The following is a 22,936-nucleotide window of genomic DNA, read 5'->3' as shown; positions in this document are numbered from 1 at the left end:
CAGCCAGACAACCTTCTCAAAATGTCCCTCCAGCCACAGCGGCCTTCTTTCAATGACTCTAATTAGACACAATTATACAAGGGCCTTTTCATTTAGTTTCCTCTGCCTGGTATCGCTTCCCTTCTCTAGTAATTAACTCATTAGGGAAATGCAAATGAAAACCACAGGGAGACAGCACCAGACACCTCACAGAACTGCTGAAATAAACGAAAGCCCTGAAAACACCAAGGGCTGTCACTGACGTGGCACAGTGACACAGCCACGCCCAAACAGCCAGTTGGGAAGTTTGGCGGTTCCTTAAAAAGTTGAACGCACACCTACCCCAGGGCCCAGCGACCCTTTCGAGGCAACGACCTAAGCGAGGTGAGACTTCCGGCAACACAACAGCCCGAAGGGGAAGGTGTACAGGAACTTCATTCATTACCTGCAATACACCGGCAGTCAAAACCACTGATCCCATCTACTGGGCGGCGCTATATTCGTTCAAGCTGCTCCGTTTCTAGAAGTTGGTCGCAAACCAAAATTCTCAAGTACTGAACACTCCAAATCGGACACCGAGATACTGATCTGAAAATGACCGAACTGCCTCAGTTATGTTAGAGCAGCTTGGCTCTCTGGTGCTAGGGGATTAGTGAGCAGGATGCAGTGCCTCTGTATTCTGTGTCAAATATGTATACAATGTGTATTACCTTATTTTCCTTTGGAAACCAAATATTTAAAATATAAAAGTGGGAAATACACAGTCACCCTCACGTTCCCTGAGGGCTTACAAGGATGAGGCCCGAGGCTGAGGAGTCCCTGTGGACTGACTCCCCTGCCTGTTCCTCACAACAGCCCTGCACCGCAGACGCTCAGCATCTCCCTGCGGCGGATGAAGGAACCAAACAAAGGACAGCAGCCTGACAGTGAAACGAGCCCTAAGTGGCAGAGGTGGGGACAGAGTTTGGTGTTTCCAAGTTCCTCTTCTTTTTTATGCTAAACTGCTTCTGAAAATATCAGAAAGTTATGTGAAACCCTGAGGTCCAATTTAAACAAGAAAGTTCTTAGAACAACCTAACTAAATTAGCAAGTGGCTAACTTTTTAGCATTTAATTACCTGAAAATGTTTTCATGGAAAAAAAACAAAAGTAGCACATTTTCGGACTATAAGATGCACCCCCTAAATTTGGGAGGAAAATGGGGGTGCATCTTATAGTCTGAATGTACCTTTACATTTACATTGGTGAAATATTATGTTATTTATGTTACTAAATATTTTACTTTTTTTGCTTCAAAAATTTTTTTCCTATTTTCCTCTAAACCCTAGGTGTGTCTTATGGTCCGAAAAATAGGGTATGTATTTTAAGATCTTCTAACTGAATCTTCTACTCTTCAAATTTGACTTTCCTGAGAGTATTAAACATTCGTGTTTGTTTGGTAAAATTCTAAAACTCACTTGCCTTGCCCTGGCCGGTGGCTCGGTTAGTTGGAGCATTGTCCTGTGTACCCAAAAGGATGAGGGTTTGATTCCCGGTCAGGACACATAGCTAGATGGTGGGTTTGATCCTGGGTTAGGGTGCATACAGGATTCTCTTTCTCCCCCTTTCCCTTCCCCCTACCCCTCCCTCTTTCTCCCTCTCCCCTCCTCTAAAATCAATAAACATATCCTCAGGTGAGGATTAAAAAAAAGTCACTTGTCTCAATACCAAAATCCCAGAAAATTAGTAGATGGTAGGTGTACCTAATAGTTTTGCTATAGTGATTGCATGATTACCGCCAAGGGTCACTGACGGCTCCTGACTCCGCTCTGCTGGGACCTGTAGCTGGTTCTCTCCGGCACACCACCCCACCTTCTCAGGACGTGAGGACTGCTCCCACGGGTGTTCCGCTTTCCTCCCTCCCCCCACTGCACCATGCCAGACACAGCAGAAGTGCGAGTGCTCGTTGACCAGAAAAGTTCTGACCAAAAAGTTAATGCTTTTCAGTGTAAGTATCTGTTTTTCTCTTCACTATCGCCTCCCTGGATATTTAAGGAACTTTGAGAATTAAATTGTATGTAATATTACCAGATTACCCATGTTGAAATTCTGGAGCCTGAAATCTCACTACTATCTGGTGAAATTTAACAACAAAACAACCACAATCTAACTGCTATGTGAGTTTGTCTTGGATTCCACATCTAAGTGAGATAATAATGGTATTTTTCTTTCTCTGTATCACTTACTTCACTTGTCTAAATACTCTCTAAGCTCACACACGTCACAAATGGCCAGGTTACCGCCCACCCCCCCCTTTTAAAAGATTTTATTTCTTTTTAAACAGAGGGGAAGGGAGGGAGAAAGGAAGGGAGAGAAGCATCACTGTGTGGTTGCCTCTCACACGCCCCCTACTGGGAACCTGGCCTGCAACCCAGGCATGTGCCCTGACTAGGAATTGAACCAGCAACCCTTTGGTTTGCAGGTTGGCACTCAGTCCACTGAGCCACACCAGCCAGGACTGGATTACCTTCTTTTTATGGCTGAATAGTATTCCATTTCTATATATACCACGATTTCTTTATCCATCCACCTGCCATGGACATAGGTTGTTTCCCTACTTTCCTTTCTTAGGAACAAAATTATCCATCCACTAAATTAAGGCACACAGTACAGAGGGTAAAAAAATGCAAGTGTAATTACTATCTCCAATCAGTTCAAAATTGAATAATATGTATTTGTTCATTTTTTAAAATTTAGTAAGTAAAACATAATTAAAAACAGGTTAGAAGTTTGGCCAATATGCAGGGTAAAATTTCTCTCTGAACTTTTGACCAACATGTTGTAGTGACTTCATGCCTTTATGAACTATTTCCTCTTGTTAAAATACAGCTGGGAAATATGGAATAAGAAAACAAAAAGAAAAATATAACCAGTCAAAAATAGAATAAACATTTCAAAGTATAAGAAACAGGAAAGTAGCAGAATGCTAAAAATGAATCTAAACTCTCGTTTGCCGAGAAAGCACACAGCAGGAGCAGCCTGGGGACCCGCCTGTGGAAGAGAAGGGGCCAGCCCCAGCCCTCGAACGGCAGAACTCACACTCTGGGTGTGAGAGGAGGGCCCGGAGGGGCTGGAGCGCTGGCCGTCACCTAGTGAACGGAGCAGAGAAAAAGCAGCCCTGGCTCCCAGAGGATCAGGGCCTGTGGGGAGCAGCGGGGTGGACCCCAAGCCAGCCCCAGTGGAGAAAGGGCCGTGCTGGACAGATCATAGCTTAGGGACCAAATTTACAAAATCGCCACGACCCCCTTGGAGTGGGGCCTCACACCTTCACCATCAGCCCTCACTGAGACCACAAGGAGGGGGAGCGGAGAAGGGGTTGGAATGGTGGTGGGAGGGGACCGAAGGGGAGAGTGAGACAATACTGCAGGCTCCTCGCGCCCGGAGCCAGGCAGCAAACCCGCTGTCAGAATGTGCTCACGTCCGACCGTGATTCGACAGTGATTCATAAAACTGCCAAAGGATTGGAAGGAAGCGTATTTGTGTGGCACAGGCAAAAATGAAATTCATTCAAAAATTATTTAACAAGCAAATAAAACAGCAAAGAACTAGGAAAATCTTCCTCACTGGGACTCCCACTGGCAGGCAAAATGGAGTGGGTGGCAGCAGCTGGGGAACTAGGCCAAGGGAGACCGGCCAGCATGGAGTCTCCCACAGTCTACGTGTTAGAGACAAAATTCTGCCAATGGGAGAGTGCTTGCCTTAAACACAAAGCCCACCTCCCTCAAGAAGATCTGTTAGAATGTGAAGCTATCAAGGACCGGGAATAAAGAGTTAAATATAACTGTCTGTGGCGGAAGAAACGAATCATCAACAGTCTTCAGAACTCTCAGTCAGAAGCTTGGAAGAACCCACCAAAACACGGGTGATAAGCCAGTGGTCTCAGCCCGACTGCAAAGGAGCCACTGGCCCAGCTGAGCCCGGCCCGCCCCAACCGGGGGGCAGGGAGGGGGGGACCTTGTCTGGTGAAAGACCAGACCGCATCTGGAACGCCACAATCGGTGACACCATCTGACACGTGGTCAAAAGTTACTGGACAGAAAAACGGGGGAAATATAGCTACAACACTTCTCGCTGCCTGCACCTCCTCACCCAAGTTCAAGCACAAGCCTCTCCCCTCACTGCTGCACCACCAGCTCCTGACCTCCTGGCTTCTACCCTCAGCACCATGGGCCTCCACACGGTACACGCTCAGGCCGAATGATGTCACTTGTGTTTCAAAGACCTAATGGCTTCCACTCTTCTCAAAGTAAAAATGAAGACGAGTGTCCTGACCACAGCTGCCAAGTCTACGCACTGCATGGCCCCACACTACTTCTCCTCTGTCTCCTGCTGTGCGCCCCCCGGGGCCCACCGTTCCAGCCACCAGGCTCCCCTGGCTTCCTGGGACAGTGCTAATCCAGCCCCCCAATCAGGGCTGGAATGCAGTTGTTGGAAATGCCCTGCGAAGACCCCAACCTCCACTGTACAGATGGCAGCCCCGGTCCCCAGCCACCTAGCAGCTCACTCCCATCCTCTGTACTGGGTGCATTTGCACACTCACTGCCTGGCAAGTGATGGGCTGCACACTGTCTTCCTGATTTCCCCTTTTTCTACCAACCGCCCACATCAGCCCTCAAATTTGAACACACACGGATATTTGCCATTTTTATTTCCTAACATACCCCACTATTAAGAATGGCATCTGGTACATTCCTGGTACCCAGTGTTTATTTGGTAAATCAGTGAATGGACGGATGAACCAAAGTAGAATACACAACTCAGAAATACATACATACGTGTGTGTGTGTGTGTCTTCCTGTGTTGGCGTTACAGATTAACAGTGGAAGGTGAGCCTGCCACTCAACACATGTTGCTGGATCAGGCAGAAGACACGTTTTAAAATACTAAGACCCAAAAGGCCACCCATAAAGGATATCATACAGAAAAGGACGGATACATTTGACTGTGTTCATTTTTACACTTCAAAAATTTCCACAAAATGGCATGCCACAGGATCAAAGACATTTAAAATAATAAGATGCCATTTCACATTGACCTCACAAAACAAGCACCCTGACAAGAGAGCATGCGCGGGGGACCCAAGCAGGTCACGAACACCCGAGGCAAAAGGCTGCAACAAGACAAGGCGCCGCGGTTGGGGGGGGTGGCTGGCGCCGCGCGGAGTTGAAGACGGATGTCCACCCTGCCACCCACGTCGCATCCGTGAGTGGGAACTTGGAATCGGTTTTCACGGCTCCTGGAGCGAAACCCTGGGGGCGCCCAAGCATGCTCTCAGCAGCGCGGCTGCCAGGTCGGGCAGCTGACGTCGTGAACGGTGTCTACACGGCAGCAGCGAAGGGAGCACAGCGCAAAGGGCGGATTATTACACTCTCTCCAGTGGTCGACGGGAGCCGTGCAGACCCGCGGGGAACAGCGCAGGGAAACTCGGGAACAGCGCCCGCCACGCCCCCTCCTGCGGACCGCGCTGTGCAGAGGGCGCTGTGCAGAGTGCGCTGTGCAGAGCGCATGGGGGTGCCCCCTCCGCACCCCTGCAGGGCCATTAAAAAGCCAGGTGGTACTTGCTTTTCACCCTCCTTCTCTCTCACGAATACAGTGGAGTTCCCCAGAGGCCGCGTGCAGAACAGGTTGAGAATCCAGCTGTCCTTTATTAAGCCTAACAGAAAGATTTGCCAGAAAAAAAAGTAAAATAATGCCGCTCCATTTTTTTTGGGGGGGGGGGTCTTGGACAACATATTTATTCTTTGATTAAAGTTTTATGTTAATATATAATAATACGTATTATTGTTAAGTTTATTAATACGTATTTTTAAATTTACCTGCTAAAATTTCACATAAGCCAACACCCATAGATATAACCCACATCAACAAAAGGTCTTTGCGGCTGAATGGGACCGAGAGCAAAGCGGCTGGAGAAGGGCTGTACAGACTCACCAGCATGCACAGCTGGAGCGGGTCACAGAGGGTGTGAGAATCACACGTCTGCCCAGGCGGGCGAACCGCGCGGACTTGCAAACCACACAGACAGGACTTCGCCAGAGGGTCTCCCATGGGGTGTGAGGAGATCAGACTTAGGAAGAGAGACCCAGTAGGCTTCCAGCATAGATTACTTTTCCTTAAAACAAAATAGAAAATCCAGCCTGAAAGCAAACGTGGCAAAATGGGTACATGCGCGCTTTTTACTCTCCTGTATAACTGAAGCGCGCTGGGGGAAGGAACAGCTCCTACGACCAGGTCTCCCCTTTTGGTGCTGTCAGAGTTTCCCTTTTGATTCCTGTGAAGCCCATGGGTTTGCAAGCTGCTTCTCTCTGTAAAGAAGCAATTTCACTGAGACTTAAGCTACAAAAGTTTTTTCTCCTTTCTAAGTGAATGTGAATTTTAAATGATAAAATGCCAATTATCAACGTGACAAATCATAACATTTTTAAGTTAAAATATAGTTCATTAACTCAAGAAATAGTTATCTGCTCTCCACTGGATTCTAAACTCCAGAGATACACAAGACAGGGAAGTCCCCTGCTCATTCCAGTAGGCGAGCAGGAAGTCAAATCAAACAAATACAGAAAATAATTCCAGATCCTGAAAGACAGTGAAAATTAAGGAACAGAAAAAGTGTGGTGCTATGATTTAAGAAAGTGACCAGCTGGGACGCCTTCTAAAGACTCAGTGGGCAGAAGCAGCCCTCTGAGGAGGTGACAGTAAAGCTGGTACGCACACCTAAGTGATACCGGAGTGAGTGGCTGGCCAGAACCTGACCCATTTCAGGATCCAGTAAGGGAAGTGTGGAGACCCTGAGCAGGGGCAGAGCAGGGGGAGTAACAGGGTAACAGGGTCTGGTACTCTACCAGCTCTTGGAGGAGGACAACAGCAACACGCCGGTCCAGAGGCCACCGCAGGAGTCTGGGTGGAGACCATGCAAGTAGCAGCCAAAGGCTGGAGGAAAGTGGAGGCGTCAGTTTTATCTTGGGTCAGAGCAAAAAGAGCTGATGGGTGAGGGGGGGGATGAAATCGAGGGATCAGTGAGGCACCTAGACTTTTGTGATGGAAATTAATGAGTTCCTATTAAAACATCATATCCTTAGCTTTTGTATTGTTAACCATCTTCACATTATTGGTATATCACAAACCACCCCCAACCCAGTGGCTTAGCTTAAAATAACAATCACTGCTGCTTCTCATGTGTCTGTTTGCTGATCCACTCCAGGCGTGGACAAGGAGGCGGGCTAGGACTGGTCCGCTCGGTTCCGGCCCCTCCTCCTACAGCCGGCAAGCCAGCCAGAGCACGTCCTCCTCGAAGGGATGGCCACACCAGGAGGCCAGGCCCGCCTCCGTTTAGACCTCATCTGCTAACATCCGGCTGGTCCAAGAAAAGCTTCCGGCTGAGCCAAAAGCAGAGGCGGAGCAGTGCCACACCCGACACCCGCCAGCCGAAGGACCCCAAACGCCAAAAGGCGAAGAGCAACAACTCGAGGAGGGAGGAGCAAAAGCGCGTGGGTCCACGCACTGCAGTTTCTTGTATTCAAATCATGAGTCGGAGCTGTAAAAGGCCGCGGTCTCTGGAAGGATCCAAATTGCTTCTCAAGGTAAGCACAGGTAAGATAATTAGTTCTCTTAATTAGTGTTATTTTATTAAGCAATTACATGAACTTTATTTCGCTATACACATGTATAGTAGAGAAAAATGACAGGAAGATCTCTGGGACTGGACAAGGTGAAGGAGAAGCTGGTGTGCAGTGTGACACAGTTAGACACGGTGTGGTCACAGGGTAGAGATGGGCCACCCATCAGAACACACGTCAAGGTATTTACTTATTTTACTCCATGAAATCAAATTAATTAAAATTTTTAGAAAGCAAAATTGCTAAAAACAAAGGGCTAAAAACCAAAAATAAAAAATCTGCAATATATACAACAAATAAAAGGCTAAATCCTTATTATGTATATGAAGTTCTTACTAAACAGTAAGGAAATAAGAATATTCTTATTAGTCACATCTCCTATCAACTTTAACACTTTCTCATATGCTTAAAAATATTTCTTGAAAGAATAAATGAGCTTAATGTGCTCAGATGAAGTTTGGAAACATGATACATACATTAGCTGGAGCAGAATCAAATTATCAAGAGCTTTTAAAGCCAGGCAGAGAGAAACTTGAACTTGCGTAGATTATCGCAGGCTCAGAAGAACGACCTAAAGAAAGCACCGTTCTACTCCAGTTAACTGGCCAACTGTGACCAAAGCGAATGAGAATAAAGAGGGGCTACAATTAAGTAGGCCAACTAGGAGTAGATGACTAAAAATGCTAGATTAGAGTAAAAGAATTCAAGAAGCATTCCAAGAAAAAGATTAAACATCTCAGAACAGGAAACGGAGAGAATCTAGCCTAGGACAATGCCCCTCAAACTTCAGCGGGCACAGGATACACGCGGGGATCTCAGGTGCAGACTGAGAGCCAGTAAATCTGAGATTCTGCATTTCTAATGACCTCCCAGGTGTTCTTAAGATCACACCTTTAAGTAGAAAGGGTCTAAGAAAGTGGAATAATTATGGAACAACTTAATTATTTTCTCAGACTTCCAGGTAATGACCAAGCTTCCTATTACAGCTTTTTGAGCGCCCAGTGTCCCTGCTTCTTAGAGTTTCTCAAAGCTGCACTTTTCCATTTATTTTTGTATTATCTGTCTGATGCACTCCCCTCCCGCTTGGTTCAGCGCACTGTCTGGCTAACCCCTTTAGCCCCATCACTCAGCACACCTACCTGGCACAGAGCAGGCACTGAACGCTTATCTGAGCAATGAGTGAGTCCGTGGACAGAAATGCTGCAAGAGATGCTGGTTTGAGCACTGGGAGGTACATGAGGAAAAAGACATATATTGATCAGAGTGAAGATAGAGGCTGTTGATGCCAATTTGGTTGCTATGGTATCCATATAAATAAACATAATGTTTTCGAGTAAGTATTGACAGAAGAGCTATGTAAGCTTGGTTAGACAAATACCCAGGCACAATCTAGAGGAACAGCTACCAAGAAATACAGTTGGGTAGGGCATTCTGAAAGTGCAAATGATGAAAAATAGTTCTGAAATGTATCACTTAAGGGTAAGACACATTGAGCAGTGAGTTCAGAGGATGCCACACCTCATCAGCTTTCAGTGACTGTGTAGAGAGAGAAGTGAGACCTTAATAAGGGAGGAAGGAGAAAGGTAACAGGGAAGAAGCACTCACACACACAAACTCCAGATAATACGAAGCACACTGAGGGGGAGGTACAGGCTTGCTATAAAAGTACAGGCTTGCTTTTTTCAGAGGAATAGGAAACATGTTCATGTTATTTTTAATTTTAAAAAATTAAAAAAACATTTATTGATGTGAGAGAGAAGGAGAAGAGAGACAGAGATGCGGACTTGTTCCCCCTGCTTATGTATCATTGGCTGATTCATGAATGTGCTCTGAGCTGGGATCAAACCTGCAACCTTGGTGTATCAAGATGACGCTGTAACCAACTGAGCTACCAGGCCACGGCACATGTTCACGTTTGAATTACCTGTGGGAGCCATGGTGATACAGAGGTCTGTCCAGAAAGTATCCAGCCACAGCGATGGAAAAGACACGCATTTATTGAAGAAGATACAAGAAACATTGCACACAGGACAATGACACCTCAGTTCCCTTCAAAGTAAACAACTTGGGACCCAACACAGCTCTCCCAGCATCTCTTCCACAGCTCAAAACACTGCAAAATCCTTTGCTGGAATCGGCATCAGCCATCCCCTTGTCTTTTCCTGAATCTCCTGGATGGTCTGAAATCTCTTCCCTTTCAAAGGTGATTTTAGTTTGGGGAAAAGCCAGAAGTTGCAGGATACTATATCTGGGCTGTAGTGGTGCTGGGTCACCTGGGTGATTTGATGTTTTGCCAAAAAACTCTGCCCAAGACAGGATGCATCAGCGGACACATTGTCGTGATGAAGCTGCTGGTCACCAGTGTGGCCATTTTTGTCCCATTGCATCTTTCAAGCAATAAAGAACATTAAGGTAGTACTTACTCCTCGTTGTTTGGCCTGGAGGGGCGTACTCACGATGGGCAGTGTCTTCCCAGCCAAAAACCACAGTTAACACGGTCTTGACCTTCCTGCATTGTCTTCAGGCATGGAGAACCAGGCCCCCTCTACTGGGACGACTGGGCCTTCACTTCTGGGTCCTAGGCGTAGACCCGAGATACATCTCTAGTCATGACCTTCTTGAGGAAATCTGGCTCATGGGTAGCAGTTTGGATCAAGTCATCAGCAACTGCAGCACAATGTGCCTTCTGCTCCGGCAGCAGAAGCTGCAGAACATATTTTGTCACGACATGTTTCATGCCAAGGTCCTGCATCAGAAATCTCAGACACAGCAGTTTTGGGAATCCCCAGGTCAGCTTCTGGTTCTCACACTGTCCATCGCTGACCTTTGCTGACTGCAGCCCGGACACGTTCAACATTCTCAGGTGCTCTGCTTATTGTAGGCCTTTCAGAACGTGGATCACTTTCAACAGATTCTCCACCCTCTTTGAAGCATTTACACTTTTACTTGTGCTGCACTCATTGTATTGTCCCCCAAAGCCTTTTGAATCACCTGAATAGTTTCCGCAGAAGAACGTTCAAGCTTAACGCAAAACCTGCTGCAGGTTCTTTGCTCTATTTACTCACTCATTTTGAATGTAACAACCACACAGTACACGTGCTCACTCAACAGCATCTACCACCCCACGGACTAGTACAGTGACGTCATCACTGTTCACACATGCACATTCCAGTCCACCCTCCTTGGCTGCCAGGTTATACCTATTCTCGTTTATATTAACGATGGCTGGACTTTTCCTGGACAGACCAGGAAACAAATGAAATGGTCTCGGGACAGAACAGAGTGTGTGTGGGGTGGGGAGGGGCTGGGTCAAATCAGGAGCATCGGTCTGTCTAAAGATAGCAGCTGACTCAGCGCAACCGGTGTACTGCCTCAAAGGAATGAGAATCAAACACTGTCACAAGTTTTTTTCCCCAACAAAAAACCCAGTAATTTGGGTGTGTGTGTACAATGTCCTGAACTGGGTAGAAAACATATTGAACCTGTGGGGCACCACTTTACTCTCTCGGACTAAAAAAAAAGTCCGAGTTATCGGGAAGTACGTGAATGGAAGCGCAGCCAGGCCGCACTAAGAATGCGGCTAACATCAGGCAGTGTACACGCGGACCCGCGCATGGTGCTGTCACTGCGCTGAAGGCGTTCAAGGTTAAGGCCAGTTCCGCAAAGACAAGTACTACCAGGCACCAAAGGAAGCAGCAGTCAGACACGAAGTGTAACAGAGAGAGCCCATCTGGAGTAGAAAGAAGAGACTCCCTTTCACTTCAGGAAGTGAAAGTAGGAGAGGCTGAATGAATGGAAAGCCTTTAATGGCTAAAAGTTGGAAGCAACAGACATTTTAGTGAAAAGTAACTATCTCAGACTAAAGGCAATGTAGAAGTTTGATTATAAAAATAATATTATTTTATTTTATTCAAAACCTGACCAGTAAAGACACATTTATAAAATCTTTTCATCTGAAAATATTTAGGAATGGACAGTAGTCAGTAACAGTTATCTTACGTAGTATTAGTTATACAAGGCAGATAATGGAAAGGGAACAGTTTGCCTTGAAATTACCCACAACTGTGGGTAAGAAGGAAGCACACGTCCCGGTCCCATTCTGCTCTTGGTCCCTTTGCTGAGTTTGCCAAAGACACGTGGAGCCAGCTGAGACAGAAGACGGACGTCTGGCCACTTATAACTGTCTGGTCCTGCACCATATACATACGTGCTGAAGAGCAGACAGTGGGCTGATTAACTAATAATCACTGCACCAGTGTGGTCTGCATCTGAAACTGACCTAAGTGATCTAACATTTCTATTTCCTTTCATATGCAAGAGCTTCTGCTGTCCTTCAATTGGATTCAAACATCTTCTAGAGAGTTAAGTAGCATTATTCAGTCTTTCAGTTGAGAATCATTCAGCAATTACTATCCTATATGAGAAGTGCTGTTCAAAGCACAATTGTGAATATAAAAAATTAATCACTCATGAATAATGTCATGAAGAAGCATATGCCTAGCGGAGAAGAAAACAGAAGACATGTGCATAAATAACTATAAAAGAAGCTAAAATCTATCGAGATACATGTGAGGAGCAATAAATGTTCAAGAAGAAGATCAGTAGGAGATTCCATTATTTAAGGGTTCCCATTGGACATCAAAAACAAATGTCAGAGTCCAGACTTCCAGTTTCCAACCCCAATGAGCCACTGTGGCCTTCACCATGTGCACATTTCTGCTAACTCTCAAAGTTTAGAACCATGTGTCCTTAATTCTTCTCCATTTTATCCCATTTACACTTCATTTGTGGTAACCCTGAAGCTGTTTAATGAACTCCTATAAACATCACACAGAACACAATCTTTTTAGTCAACATGGGAAAACTGGCATCATGCATAGAAAACTCACACCTGGTCTTGCAGATTGTCAAACAGAGAAGTTAGGGACGACCGGCTCCAGAAACAAAGGTTTTTATTGGCATCAATCTACATCTCCTCTGGGTTCAAGGACCATGACAGTGGGGACAGTAGGTCGGAAAGGAGTTTCTGGCTGGATGACATACCCATCTTCAGTTGTGCTTCTAAACCTGGCACAGGACCCCAAACCACCACCGCACCCCCAATTCCCTAACTCAGCTGCCTTGATCTTATCATTATAATCACCTACTTTGATCTCCATCTCCCCCAAAATATTAACTCCTGGAAAACAATGATCTTCTGCCCACTGCCCACCTGTTGAGCTCCTCCAACTCTGGCTGAATAAAATACATTCCAATTAAAACTCTCAAAAGGACCTACTTAACAAATCAGTCACGGTCACTAATAGGACCTACAATGAAACCTTGACTATCTGTCCGAAAATGCCGTAGACTATGCAAAAAATGTTTCTTTTTCACTTTGAATTGAGTTCTCACCTGTACACTTGGATGTGGTTAGACCATAGCTTCAGAGTCACAGAGGAAGTAAATATCTAATGAATTATCAGAAACAGCAGTTCCAATACCAAGATTACCTCATTTACTTGATGATTAATTACTTTAATGATAAAAAATAAGTGACCCAGGCTTCGGCGGGCGGTCAGGTAGAGCGCCCAGTGGCCCAAGGAGCAGCAGTGGGTTCTCTCTACCAAAACGCAGCAGCAGTTTCCCACTGGGGCAGACGCCCTGCGTCCGTCAGGTAACTGGTAACGGCGTGACCTTCACACACGCCTCCAGCTGCTGTTTATTTCGCTCATTAGTTAATAACTGAAATTCACACGGGAACAAAAAAGAGGGGACTGACTAAGTAAGGGCTCTTACTGTAGAGAAAGATCTGCTCAGGATGAGAGCATATCAAAAATACAGTTATCAGACATGATGTCGAATATTTAAAAGTAGTAGAATTTTAATATGAATTCCAGTAAAATTAAGTGCATAGTTAGTTATACTTTTTGAAACTGGTTTTCTAAGGTGTCAATAAATACAAATAGCTTATGAAATGATTTATAAGAAATGAAAACTCAGCTCTTCAACTAGTAACAGTACCTTCAGAAAAAGCATCAAGTCCACAAAACCGAGGTGTTTGTTTGTGTACAGAGACTTGACGCCTCTTTGAAAGTAAAGTTTTGGGCTGGGGGCAACACCTGATTCCATACAGTGACTGCACGTTCAACACTGTCCACCACACCTGGCCTCTCAAATCTGTGGCGCGGGCATCAGCTAGCAGATTTCCTCACTGAGTTAAGAATGATGTAATAGTTTCAACCCAGATTTTCTTGCTAACAGCAAAAGATAACAGATTTGCCCTGTGTTTTATCAGCTGGCACTTACACATTTTGAAGGTCTACGGGATTATCACATCTCTCAAAGACACTACCTTTTGCTGACTTTAATAAACCTTGCACCTGTCTGAATTCTCTACCACTAGTCACAGCGACCATTCCAGACTGCCACTCCTCACAGGTAATCTGAAAACCACACTCGGGCCACAGCTCTGACACACCCCAGGTCTCCACAAACTTCAAAGCCCCCCCTCTTCTGCTCAAGTCCTCCAAAGAAGGTCTGTGATTACACACCTGTGTACATACATGTGTCTTTCAAACCTCAGCTCTAGCCTGAGGACAAGCTAGATTTACTAGCCTGTAATCTTGGACAAGTTACTTCACCTCGTGTGATTCGGTTTCCTCGTCTATAAAATGGGGCCAACAATACCTGCGTCACAGGGTTATTATGAAGATCTGATGATGTAATATTAGCATAGCTCTTAGAACAGTGGTTCACACACTGTGTGCTACTGTTACTGGTAGTTTCAACATCCCACCAAAATTCATAGATTTCATACCAGTAGATCTGAGGACATCCAAAGAACAAAATCACTTTCCCGGTGATTCACATCCTGCTCAGATGACTCCTAGAGACCCTCACACAGACATACACCCACAGTCGCCTTCACTGCGGATGCCCCTGTGTCTTTGGGGAACCACGCTAAGAACTACTTACCTTGTGGGGGACAAAAGTGCATGACTAAGTGACTAAAGCAGCAGCGAGGCAACAGCAATTACGAAACAATTTGCTTCCTTCTTTTACAATGAGCAGAGGGGTAACATACAAAAAATTATTTTCAAGGACTCAGTTTTTAAGAACACATTTTGATTCTGGAATCACTCTGAAAAAAACTCATGTCACTTCTTAGAGCACTCCTTTTACTATGGAAAAATGCGTAATTGAGATCAGGAAAAAAATCTGTATCACTTGGTAAAAGTACTAAAATGACGCCTAATTTTCACTATTTTGTAAATACACACACATCAACATATCACTGAAATATCCATTTACTTGAAAGGTGAATAAATAGCAAAGCACATTAGCAAACTTTTTTCAGATTCTCAATGGCCAGTGGTCTCTTTCAAAGAGACTTTCCTTATTTAAAGGAGTAACTCTACAAACAGAAATAGCAGATTCTATGATGAGAGTTCCTCCAAATTCAGGACCAGTAAATCTGTCCTTCTTAAAAATGTAGCCTACACTCCGGGCAGCTAAATGTTCTTCTCTACCACAGAACAGGTATCCCGTACCAATCACAGGTAATACCTGTGGCATAACTGGCATAAATTTGAAAATAATTTGTTTCTCACAGTGCTTTAAATGCTATTATAAAAGACACACTTTTAATCCATAACCTGTGCAAACTGAGCTCAAATTTTGTTTGTTCAATATTCAAATAGACTGGTTTATTCACAACCACACGTTATCCCCCAAATTTACATCAGTAGTGCAAGTACCCCACAACATTTTAAAAAACTAAAAAAATCTAAAAACCATTTTCACTTTTGCATAGAAACTAGAATGCCACGACATTCTTACTGTTACCTTTTAAATGCTTCAGCAGGGTTCCTCTCACATTCCCCTGGCTGCAAGAGGCTTTGGACGGCAGGGTCCCTCAGCTTGTCCTCATATCCTGGGAGGAGTCCACTGTGGCAGATCTGGGCGACTAGGCCTCTAACAAACCCTCCAACACACAGTGTGTCCGAGTCCTGGGCTTTGCAGAAATGAAAGGCCAGGGCCTGGCGATGCAAGCCTCTCTGCAAGCTTGTAGGTGAACTTGGCCACAGGAGCTCAGTGCACAGGGCAGTCTTGCCGCTGCCAGGCCCTCCCACCAACAGCACCCCCCAGGCAGCTCCTTTCCCAGAGACAACGCCGCCGGTGTTACTCCCAGAATTCGCTGAGAGGGGCGGCGTGCTGACGGCACTGTTGCAGCCGTTAGTCTTCTCCTGGAGGCAGTGCTGAAGCTTGTGGAAAACCCACTCCCTACAGTAAAACTGCTTCCCCTGCAGTAAACTCGTCTGAGCCATTTTGCAGACTTTCTCTTCCCAAGGATTAGTCATAACAGGCTTCGTATCTTCAACCTTTGCTAACATCGGGACACATCAACACAGGTCCTTGCATCCGCTAGGACGTAACCTGCACACGAAGAAGTTCACTTGGAAGGACAGAGGAGCCAGTTACAAGTAAAATTCAACAGCCACAGGGTCCATTTGTTGATAGGATGTCCATGACTTTATCTGGTTCTTTATTCTTGACTATCAGCAGAGAATGTACCAGTTTAATTGTTGAAGTGGTAGAAAATCGGCTGGTTCCCAAGCTCAGCAGCAGTTTTTCTCTATCTTGATGGGTCACGCAGCTCCATGGCTAACAACCAGAGTTTACGTGATTGTGGGTCTTTCAAGTACGCAGATGAGACGATACATCTGGAAAACTAAAGAGAAAACCCACTCTTTCACTTCATACAAAATGCTTCTCCAGATTCCAAGTGTTAATTCTGTATCTGAAAATCAGATCAGAGAAAGTGTCCATTATAGTCAATGTCTCCAGAGAGATCCCCTGTGTACAGTCAGTAGGTAGCTCTGTATTTCTTGGGGGAAAGACAACCACGAACACTACCAGACCTGCCACTTTCAGGCATATGGACCACAGCCAGGGAGACAACTGTGTGGCAACAACGACAGCCCAGTGTTAGCACCTCTGCATGCAGAGCATTCATAAAATGCATTTTTCAAGACAGATTCTTAATGAACCTTTTCACAGTTTCCTCTTTATAAGACATCCTGGTAATCAACAATCTCCACCAGTAACTGAAATAAAATATCTTAGTGCAAAAATATACATTTAAAGTTCACTTATCAAAGGATACAACTTACCAGTTAATCTCAAAAGTCATTTTTTGCACTTTCAAAAATTTGAACAATTACCCTGAAATCCTGATCACGTTTTCCTTTCTGTATTTTTCTTCTTCCATGGTTGTAATTCCCATACATCTACATTTCCACCAAGTTACCCTAGATATTCCAAACCTCACTGTTGAAGAGGGAAAAAAGGCGATGTGCACACACAGTAACATCCTTAAGCCTAGCCAAAGAGATCTTTCCACTAGCTTGGTAGAAGGGCGCCAGCTAAGGAAGCTCTGTTAACCCGCCCAGTCCAGCCAGTCAAGGACTCTGTTTACTTGACTAGCCACACTTCTTTGTTGATAGTTTGCAACATCTAGGAGGTGACTGCCATGGCGGAGGCTGGATGGCAACGGGTTAAAAAAAAAGAGGGGAGGAGGGGGATGATCTCACACGAATGATAAATCCAAACACAGAACAACGTGAATCCTTCCTTGCTCTGCGCTAGAGGTGAAGGTTTCGGATGGGGGTGAGGAGTGCAACCTCCTGCGCCGGGAGGAACGGCTGCCGGGGAGAATTCCCTCCGAGGCAGGAGGGGCCAGGAGCCAACGGCCCCGGCGCTGGGGGTGTCTGCCTACAGTTCCGGCCGCTGGTTTCAGCTGACAGACAAAAGGAATTCCGGGATCCCCAACGACAGAACCACCTTCGTTTAACCGGCCGCGAAGAGCCACAGGGGGGCCACCGTGGATGGGCTGAGGACGGAGGTGCAGCCACCCTCCGAGGTCTTCCCTCGCAGACGCTGGGACAGCCCGCCCCGCCCCGACACTGGGGTGTGTCTTTCGAAGGGGGAGGGGTGCCCGACGTCCTTGCCAATCCCTGCTGAGGGGTCGCCTCCGGATCCGGGTCCGGCTCTGCCTCTGCGCCCGCACCCTGCGCACGGATTCCCGCCCCCTCCCGGCCCGCGGCGGAGCGAGGGGATTGGCGGCGACCAGGGTCCTAGCCTAGAAAGTGCACGGGTGGGTCAGGTCCGCGCCCCGGCGGTAGTTCCGAGCTCCCACCGCGGCCGCCCCTCGGTTACCTCGGCCGCAGCAGCCGCGGCCGCCGCGCTCAGCCTCCGACACTTGCTCCGCTGAGACGCCGCGGTCGCCAGCGCTCCCGGGGTTCCAGCAGCAGCTGCCTGGTCCGCCCTGCCCGGGGGGCTCCCAGCTCCTGATCCGCCGCTTGACCCCGGGAACTACCCGTTCCAACTGCGCCGGCAGCCAGGGTCGCGCTTCCCCCAGCCCCCACCGACCAACTGCCGCCGCTGCCGCCGCCGCCGCCAGGGCAATGACTGTCTCAAGCAGCCCCAGACCGGCCAGCTCCGCCCCGCCCGAGGCTCAGGCCCCGCCCCCTCCCGACCCGCAGCCTTTCTTCGCCACAAGCCCCGCCCCCGCCCCGCCCCGCTCCCAACGTGCGGGCCCGTAGAGGCCCGTAGCCGCCCGTGCCGGGGCGTGTGCGGCTGCCTGGGACCCGCTGCTCGCGCCGCGGGGAGACCTTTCTTGGAGCGGCCTTGGAGCTCCGCCTTCTCGGGGCGGTCGGTGGGGAAGGGGGCGGGGGCTGCGTTCTCACGTCCCCGTGCTCACGCGAGTCGCTGCTCCCACCCACCCCGTCACCGCTCGGCCCTGAGCTTTCCTTTGTCTTCCAGGCCCGAGGGACTCTCTGGCTTTGGGGGCCATATCCGCTCGTAGGAGGAGCAGCTGGGCTGGGAGAGTTGGCCCCTTCCTATCCCTTAGCCCCCTAGCCCCAAAGAGCCACTTCAGACCCATCCTTGTCCTTAGTCTTGCGGGTTCCCTTTCGATCCATTAAATTCCTGTGATTTTTCCCCCCTTTCTCAGGATGAGTCTAAGAGCAGGAAGGAAAAGACTGGGAAGAATGTTGCAAAAATAAAAATAGGGGTATAGGGCTGCGTTCCTATCGCCAATGGAAAGGACCCGGCCTCCCCCATGGAGGTTGAAAGCAGTCTTTGTGTCTCGGGCTCCTGCCCTTAGGGATAGTTTGATGATTTCCAGGGGCCACTATAGGGGAGAAAGTCCATGGTGGTGGTCAGAATGTGGAGTCAGACTGCCCTTGAGGGCCTGGCCACAGGCAGGAACTGTTGAATTAGGGAGGCCAGTTGTTCGTACTTGCGTAGACCTGGATCATTCAGATTTCAGATTTCTGCTGGGAAAATAAAGTACTTCCTGTCAACTGAGAGAGTAGCATATGCACTATCTTTATTATTTGATTATTTATGCTAAAACCGTGAGTTGTCCATCTCCCATTGGTTTGAGTGTGTTTATTTTGAAATTTATGTTTATTTCCCAAGTACTAAGCCAATTTCCATCTGGTTTCAGGAATTTCAAAATATAGGTATCACACTCAACTAGAAAAACAGATAATGAAGTGGAGGGTGCAGCGCTTTCCCCCTTCTCTTTATTCCCATCCTGCCCGTGGCATTTGAGGCTGGTTGATCCTAGTATTTAACTTTAATTCATTTACTGTGAATTCTGAGGTCCTTTTTCAAAGGAAGAAAAAAAAAGATGGAAGAGTATAAATTATCTGGAATTAGAGCAAGGAAATTGATTTTTAAAAATCTACAAATTTGTAAAATCTACAAAATTGCTTAAGCAATTTTAATTACCAAGTGGATTGTTTATAAACCTAGCTTGCACGCAGCTTCATGGTTACTGACTCCCTCAGGTTCTTGGTTGTAAAACTATGTTTAGAGAAAAATATTAAACAAGAAATATATCCATTGTATTATTATTTCCATTAAACAATTTGCTCATATGATAATCAAAATAAGTTCTGCCCAGTAGAGAGAGTTTACAGAAACTTTTGGTTTAGTGGGTGTATTTTTTTTATGGCAACTAACCATTGTGGAATCCTGTTAACTGCAGTGATCGCTAATAATTGATAGTTGTAATTGATCTTCAGACTCATTTAGAGCTTTTTTTTGTTTGTTTTGCTTAAAAGTTTATTTCACATTTTATTTCTATGGCTTTGGCTTTCCCTAGTTCCTTACCTATAAGGTGGAATCACAGTTGGGACATTAGGAAGTTAGGTTTGGGGCAGAGTCACCACAGCTGAGAAGCCTTGCACTGCCCACCTGCAGGCAACCATTTCAATGGACTGGTGCACTGCCCAGGCTAGAGTGTATCCGGTTAGTGGGCATAGTTTCCCCCAGGGTGTTTGAGCACATGTAACAAAGCTCGCTCCCAATGTTTGATACATTAGGGCTTGTCTCTCCTAGGCAACAAAATGCCCAGGTGGCACGTGTCCTGAGGCATTCCCTGCTGCCTTTCGGACATGGGTAGAGTGTAGCAAACGCAAGCCTCGTATGGGTCTGGGCCTATATGCATGAAACTGTATATTTTGGCTTTTTCAAATATAACAAAAATTTATATATAATTTTCATACAATAAAAATTCAGAAATCACAAAAATATTGTAAAATAATACAATTTTTTTGAAAATTAGTATTACCACCTTTTGACTTAGTAGTAGAAGAAAAATATCATTAAAATGTTGACAATAGTCTTTTGTAGTACATTTGCCAAAAAGGCTCTGTAGTAAAGAGCACACATTTGAAAGTTACATTCGTTTTCCACCTCTAAATCAGCTTTTTGGGGTATTAGACTTTGGGTGTGCCAGTTATCTGTTGCTATATATTATACACCATAACTTACAGCTTGGTGGCTTAACACAACCCTTGTTTCTTATTCCTCCCAATTGTGTGGATTGTCCGGGTGGTTCTGGGTGGTCTCCCCACAGCTCGTGCACTCAAGTTCAGCTGGCTTCACTCCCTGTCTGGGTCACCAGCTGGGCTGGTGGCAAAGACTGAGGTGTACGTGCCTTCTCCCAAGGCTTCTTCCCAGCAAGTGGGCTCGGAGCTCCATGAGAACCAAATAGCCCCTGGAGGCCTTACTCTGGAACTCACCCTGTGTCACTGAGGCCAGTGCACCAGGACCAGCCAGACTCAGGGGGTGAAATATACTCCCCCATCGGCATCGGAGGGAATGAGGTGCAAGGTATTACGGTCCTGTCCTTCAAGTACCACAAATTGAAACCTTTGAGAATTTGACACATAATTTAAACTCTCCACCAGAAAGAAAAAGAAAAGCAAGCTCATACAAAGTTTGTGTTATTATAAAGGAATAACGCCCTCCTATGTGACAGGACTCCAGATTAAGGGACCCTGATTTACACAGCTTCCCTGAAATTCAATGAGCCACTTAACATGAATAAATAGAAATACAGTCCAGATAGGTATAAATATATATAATATATCCATCTACACTGACACTTTTCTCAGCATTAGGCGCTGTATTTATCAACATTTACATTTTTATTCAACATAACAGGATTTTAAAGAGTTAAGGCTCAGAAAATTTGAGTATCATAGTTAAACAGAGATCAATGATTTGTTTGACTTTGAATGAAATATTAGTTTATAAATTAATTCATAAGAAGACAATATTCTCTTTTCTAGTTTTATAAAAAGAAGTTCTGGTTTTAATCAACATGTCACTCTATCTTTGGTTAAATTCTTTTAGTTTAAGGAGGTTAAAAAACTTCTTGTCTTCTTTAGTCATTGGTGGAAAAAGAACTTTTTCTTCAAAGAAGAAAGTGAAGAAGAGTTTTTGCTTATTATGGGTAGTTACTAATAAACTAACTAGTAAATTAACTAGTGTTTATTGAACTGTACATCAACATGAACATTTTTCAGAAGTACTTTCACACAATAACTGGCACCTGTAATACTTCTCAAAATATATTTCTTATTTAATATATCTTTGTGATGTGAACAAATATTATAATACATGGTAGTTTAATTTGGCTAAATTCCAATGAAAATGAATGAAGACCATTTTATTTTATTACTTGTATTTGTGTACAAACATTTACTATTTGCTTCCTGAAGAATGCCAAAATGTCACCTAAGTAGGTGCCTGGCACTTGGGCCCACAATCTGTCACTGATTAGATAAAAGCAAGACTTTCAGATCTGCACACAGGTTGCACAAAGGAAAGCCTCACCGGTTCCCTGAAACCGGAGAAAATGAGGCCCTGCTATTTGATAGTAAGAGCCAGAGGCTGGAGAGAGGAACAGACCCTAAGCCAGGTACGCTCTCAGATCAAGGCGACATGATGCTTGAAAAGTTCACTGTAGGGAGGTTTTAGCAGAGTCGAAGTCCACAAATCACCCACCAAATTGACATGAAAAATCCCAGTTTGATGCATTTAAAACCTTTTTGTTTTTGTTTTTTTCTTAAGAGAGATGGGAAGGGAGGGAGAATGAGAGGGAAAGAAACTCCAATGTGTGAGACAAACACTGATTGGCTGCCTTCTGTCTTGGCCCTGGCTGGGGACAGAACCTGCAACCCCGGCATGGGCCGGGACTGGAATGGAACCAGTGACCCTCTGTTTGCAGGATGGACGACGCCCAGCCAACTCAGCCACACTGTCTGGGGCCCAGTTTGAAGGATTTGATGCCTGTTGCTGACTTTGAAGAGGGAGTGGGCCATAAGCACAGGATGGAGAGAGGCAATGAAGAGGTCGGTGCAACCCTAGGCCAACTGCCCACAACAGTTGGGGAGCTTAGTCCTGTCACTGCAGAGAACTAAACTCTGCCAGTAACAGGAATGAGCCTGGAAGAGGACCTTGAGTGCCAAATGAAAACACTGTCAGTAGCTTTGGGCTGTGGCAATGTCATAGCCAGTGAGGTTTATTCGAGACGTGATTATTGCTACTTGAAAACACTGTCAGTAGACACATTGGTTTCAGCCGTGAATACATTGAATCCACTTGAACCTGCCCGTACCCCTGATGTGCAGAAACTGTGAAATAATGACCGGGCATTGTTTTAAACTCCCGTGTTTGTGATCTCTTATTTTGTAGCAGGTAGAAAACTAACACAGATTTTGGTACCGAGGGAGTTAGTGTATAAGATACCCCCAAATGTGGAAGGGTCTGGAATCAGGTAGTGATGGGAGGCTGTTAGAATTTTGAGGAGCTTGATAGAAACAGTTGCTTTTGCTTTGCAAAGACTGTTGGTACAAAGGACACTCCCAACGCTGCTGGCAAGGGCCCAGCAGGAAGTGAGAAAGATGTCCCTGGAAAACAGAGGAAGAGAGACTCGCTCGGTCTCTGTGGGAAGTTGAG

The 22,936-nt window shown here is 45.9% G+C and overlaps 1 protein-coding gene and 1 non-coding gene across 3 annotated transcripts in view; one reads left to right on the top strand and one right to left on the bottom strand.

Moving 5' to 3' along the window:
• Positions 1–18,086, bottom strand: part of ANKRD50 (ankyrin repeat domain 50) — a 32,366-nt gene extending 14,280 nt beyond the window's left edge. Inside the window, exons 1-2 of one of the 2 annotated variants that reach the window (XM_037058573.1) lie at positions 17,834–18,086; positions 15,461–16,415 (exon numbers count right to left, since the gene is read on the bottom strand). In XM_037058573.1, coding sequence (XP_036914468.1) covers positions 15,461–16,008 — 548 coding nt within the window. In that variant the 5' untranslated portion in view covers positions 16,009–16,415; positions 17,834–18,086. Of the gene's footprint in view, positions 1–15,460; positions 16,416–17,458; positions 17,783–17,833 lie in introns of those variants that run through there. The other variant, XM_037058574.1, reaches the window with a different exon arrangement.
• A 4,377-nt stretch (positions 18,087–22,463) lies between these two features.
• Positions 22,464–22,606, top strand: LOC118995632 (U4 spliceosomal RNA). The gene has a single exon (XR_005068327.1). It is a non-coding gene; the product is annotated as a U4 spliceosomal RNA (small nuclear RNA).
• The last annotated feature ends 330 nt before the right edge of the window (positions 22,607–22,936 follow it).

This window comes from Sturnira hondurensis, unplaced genomic scaffold (assembly GCF_014824575.4).
Source record: "Sturnira hondurensis isolate 20B ecotype Veracruz unplaced genomic scaffold, ASM1482457v3 Scaffold0010128, whole genome shotgun sequence".
NCBI lineage: Eukaryota > Metazoa > Chordata > Mammalia > Chiroptera > Phyllostomidae > Sturnira > Sturnira hondurensis.
Note: the sequence above shows the minus strand (reverse complement) of the source record. Positions and strands in the feature narration are given on the sequence as shown.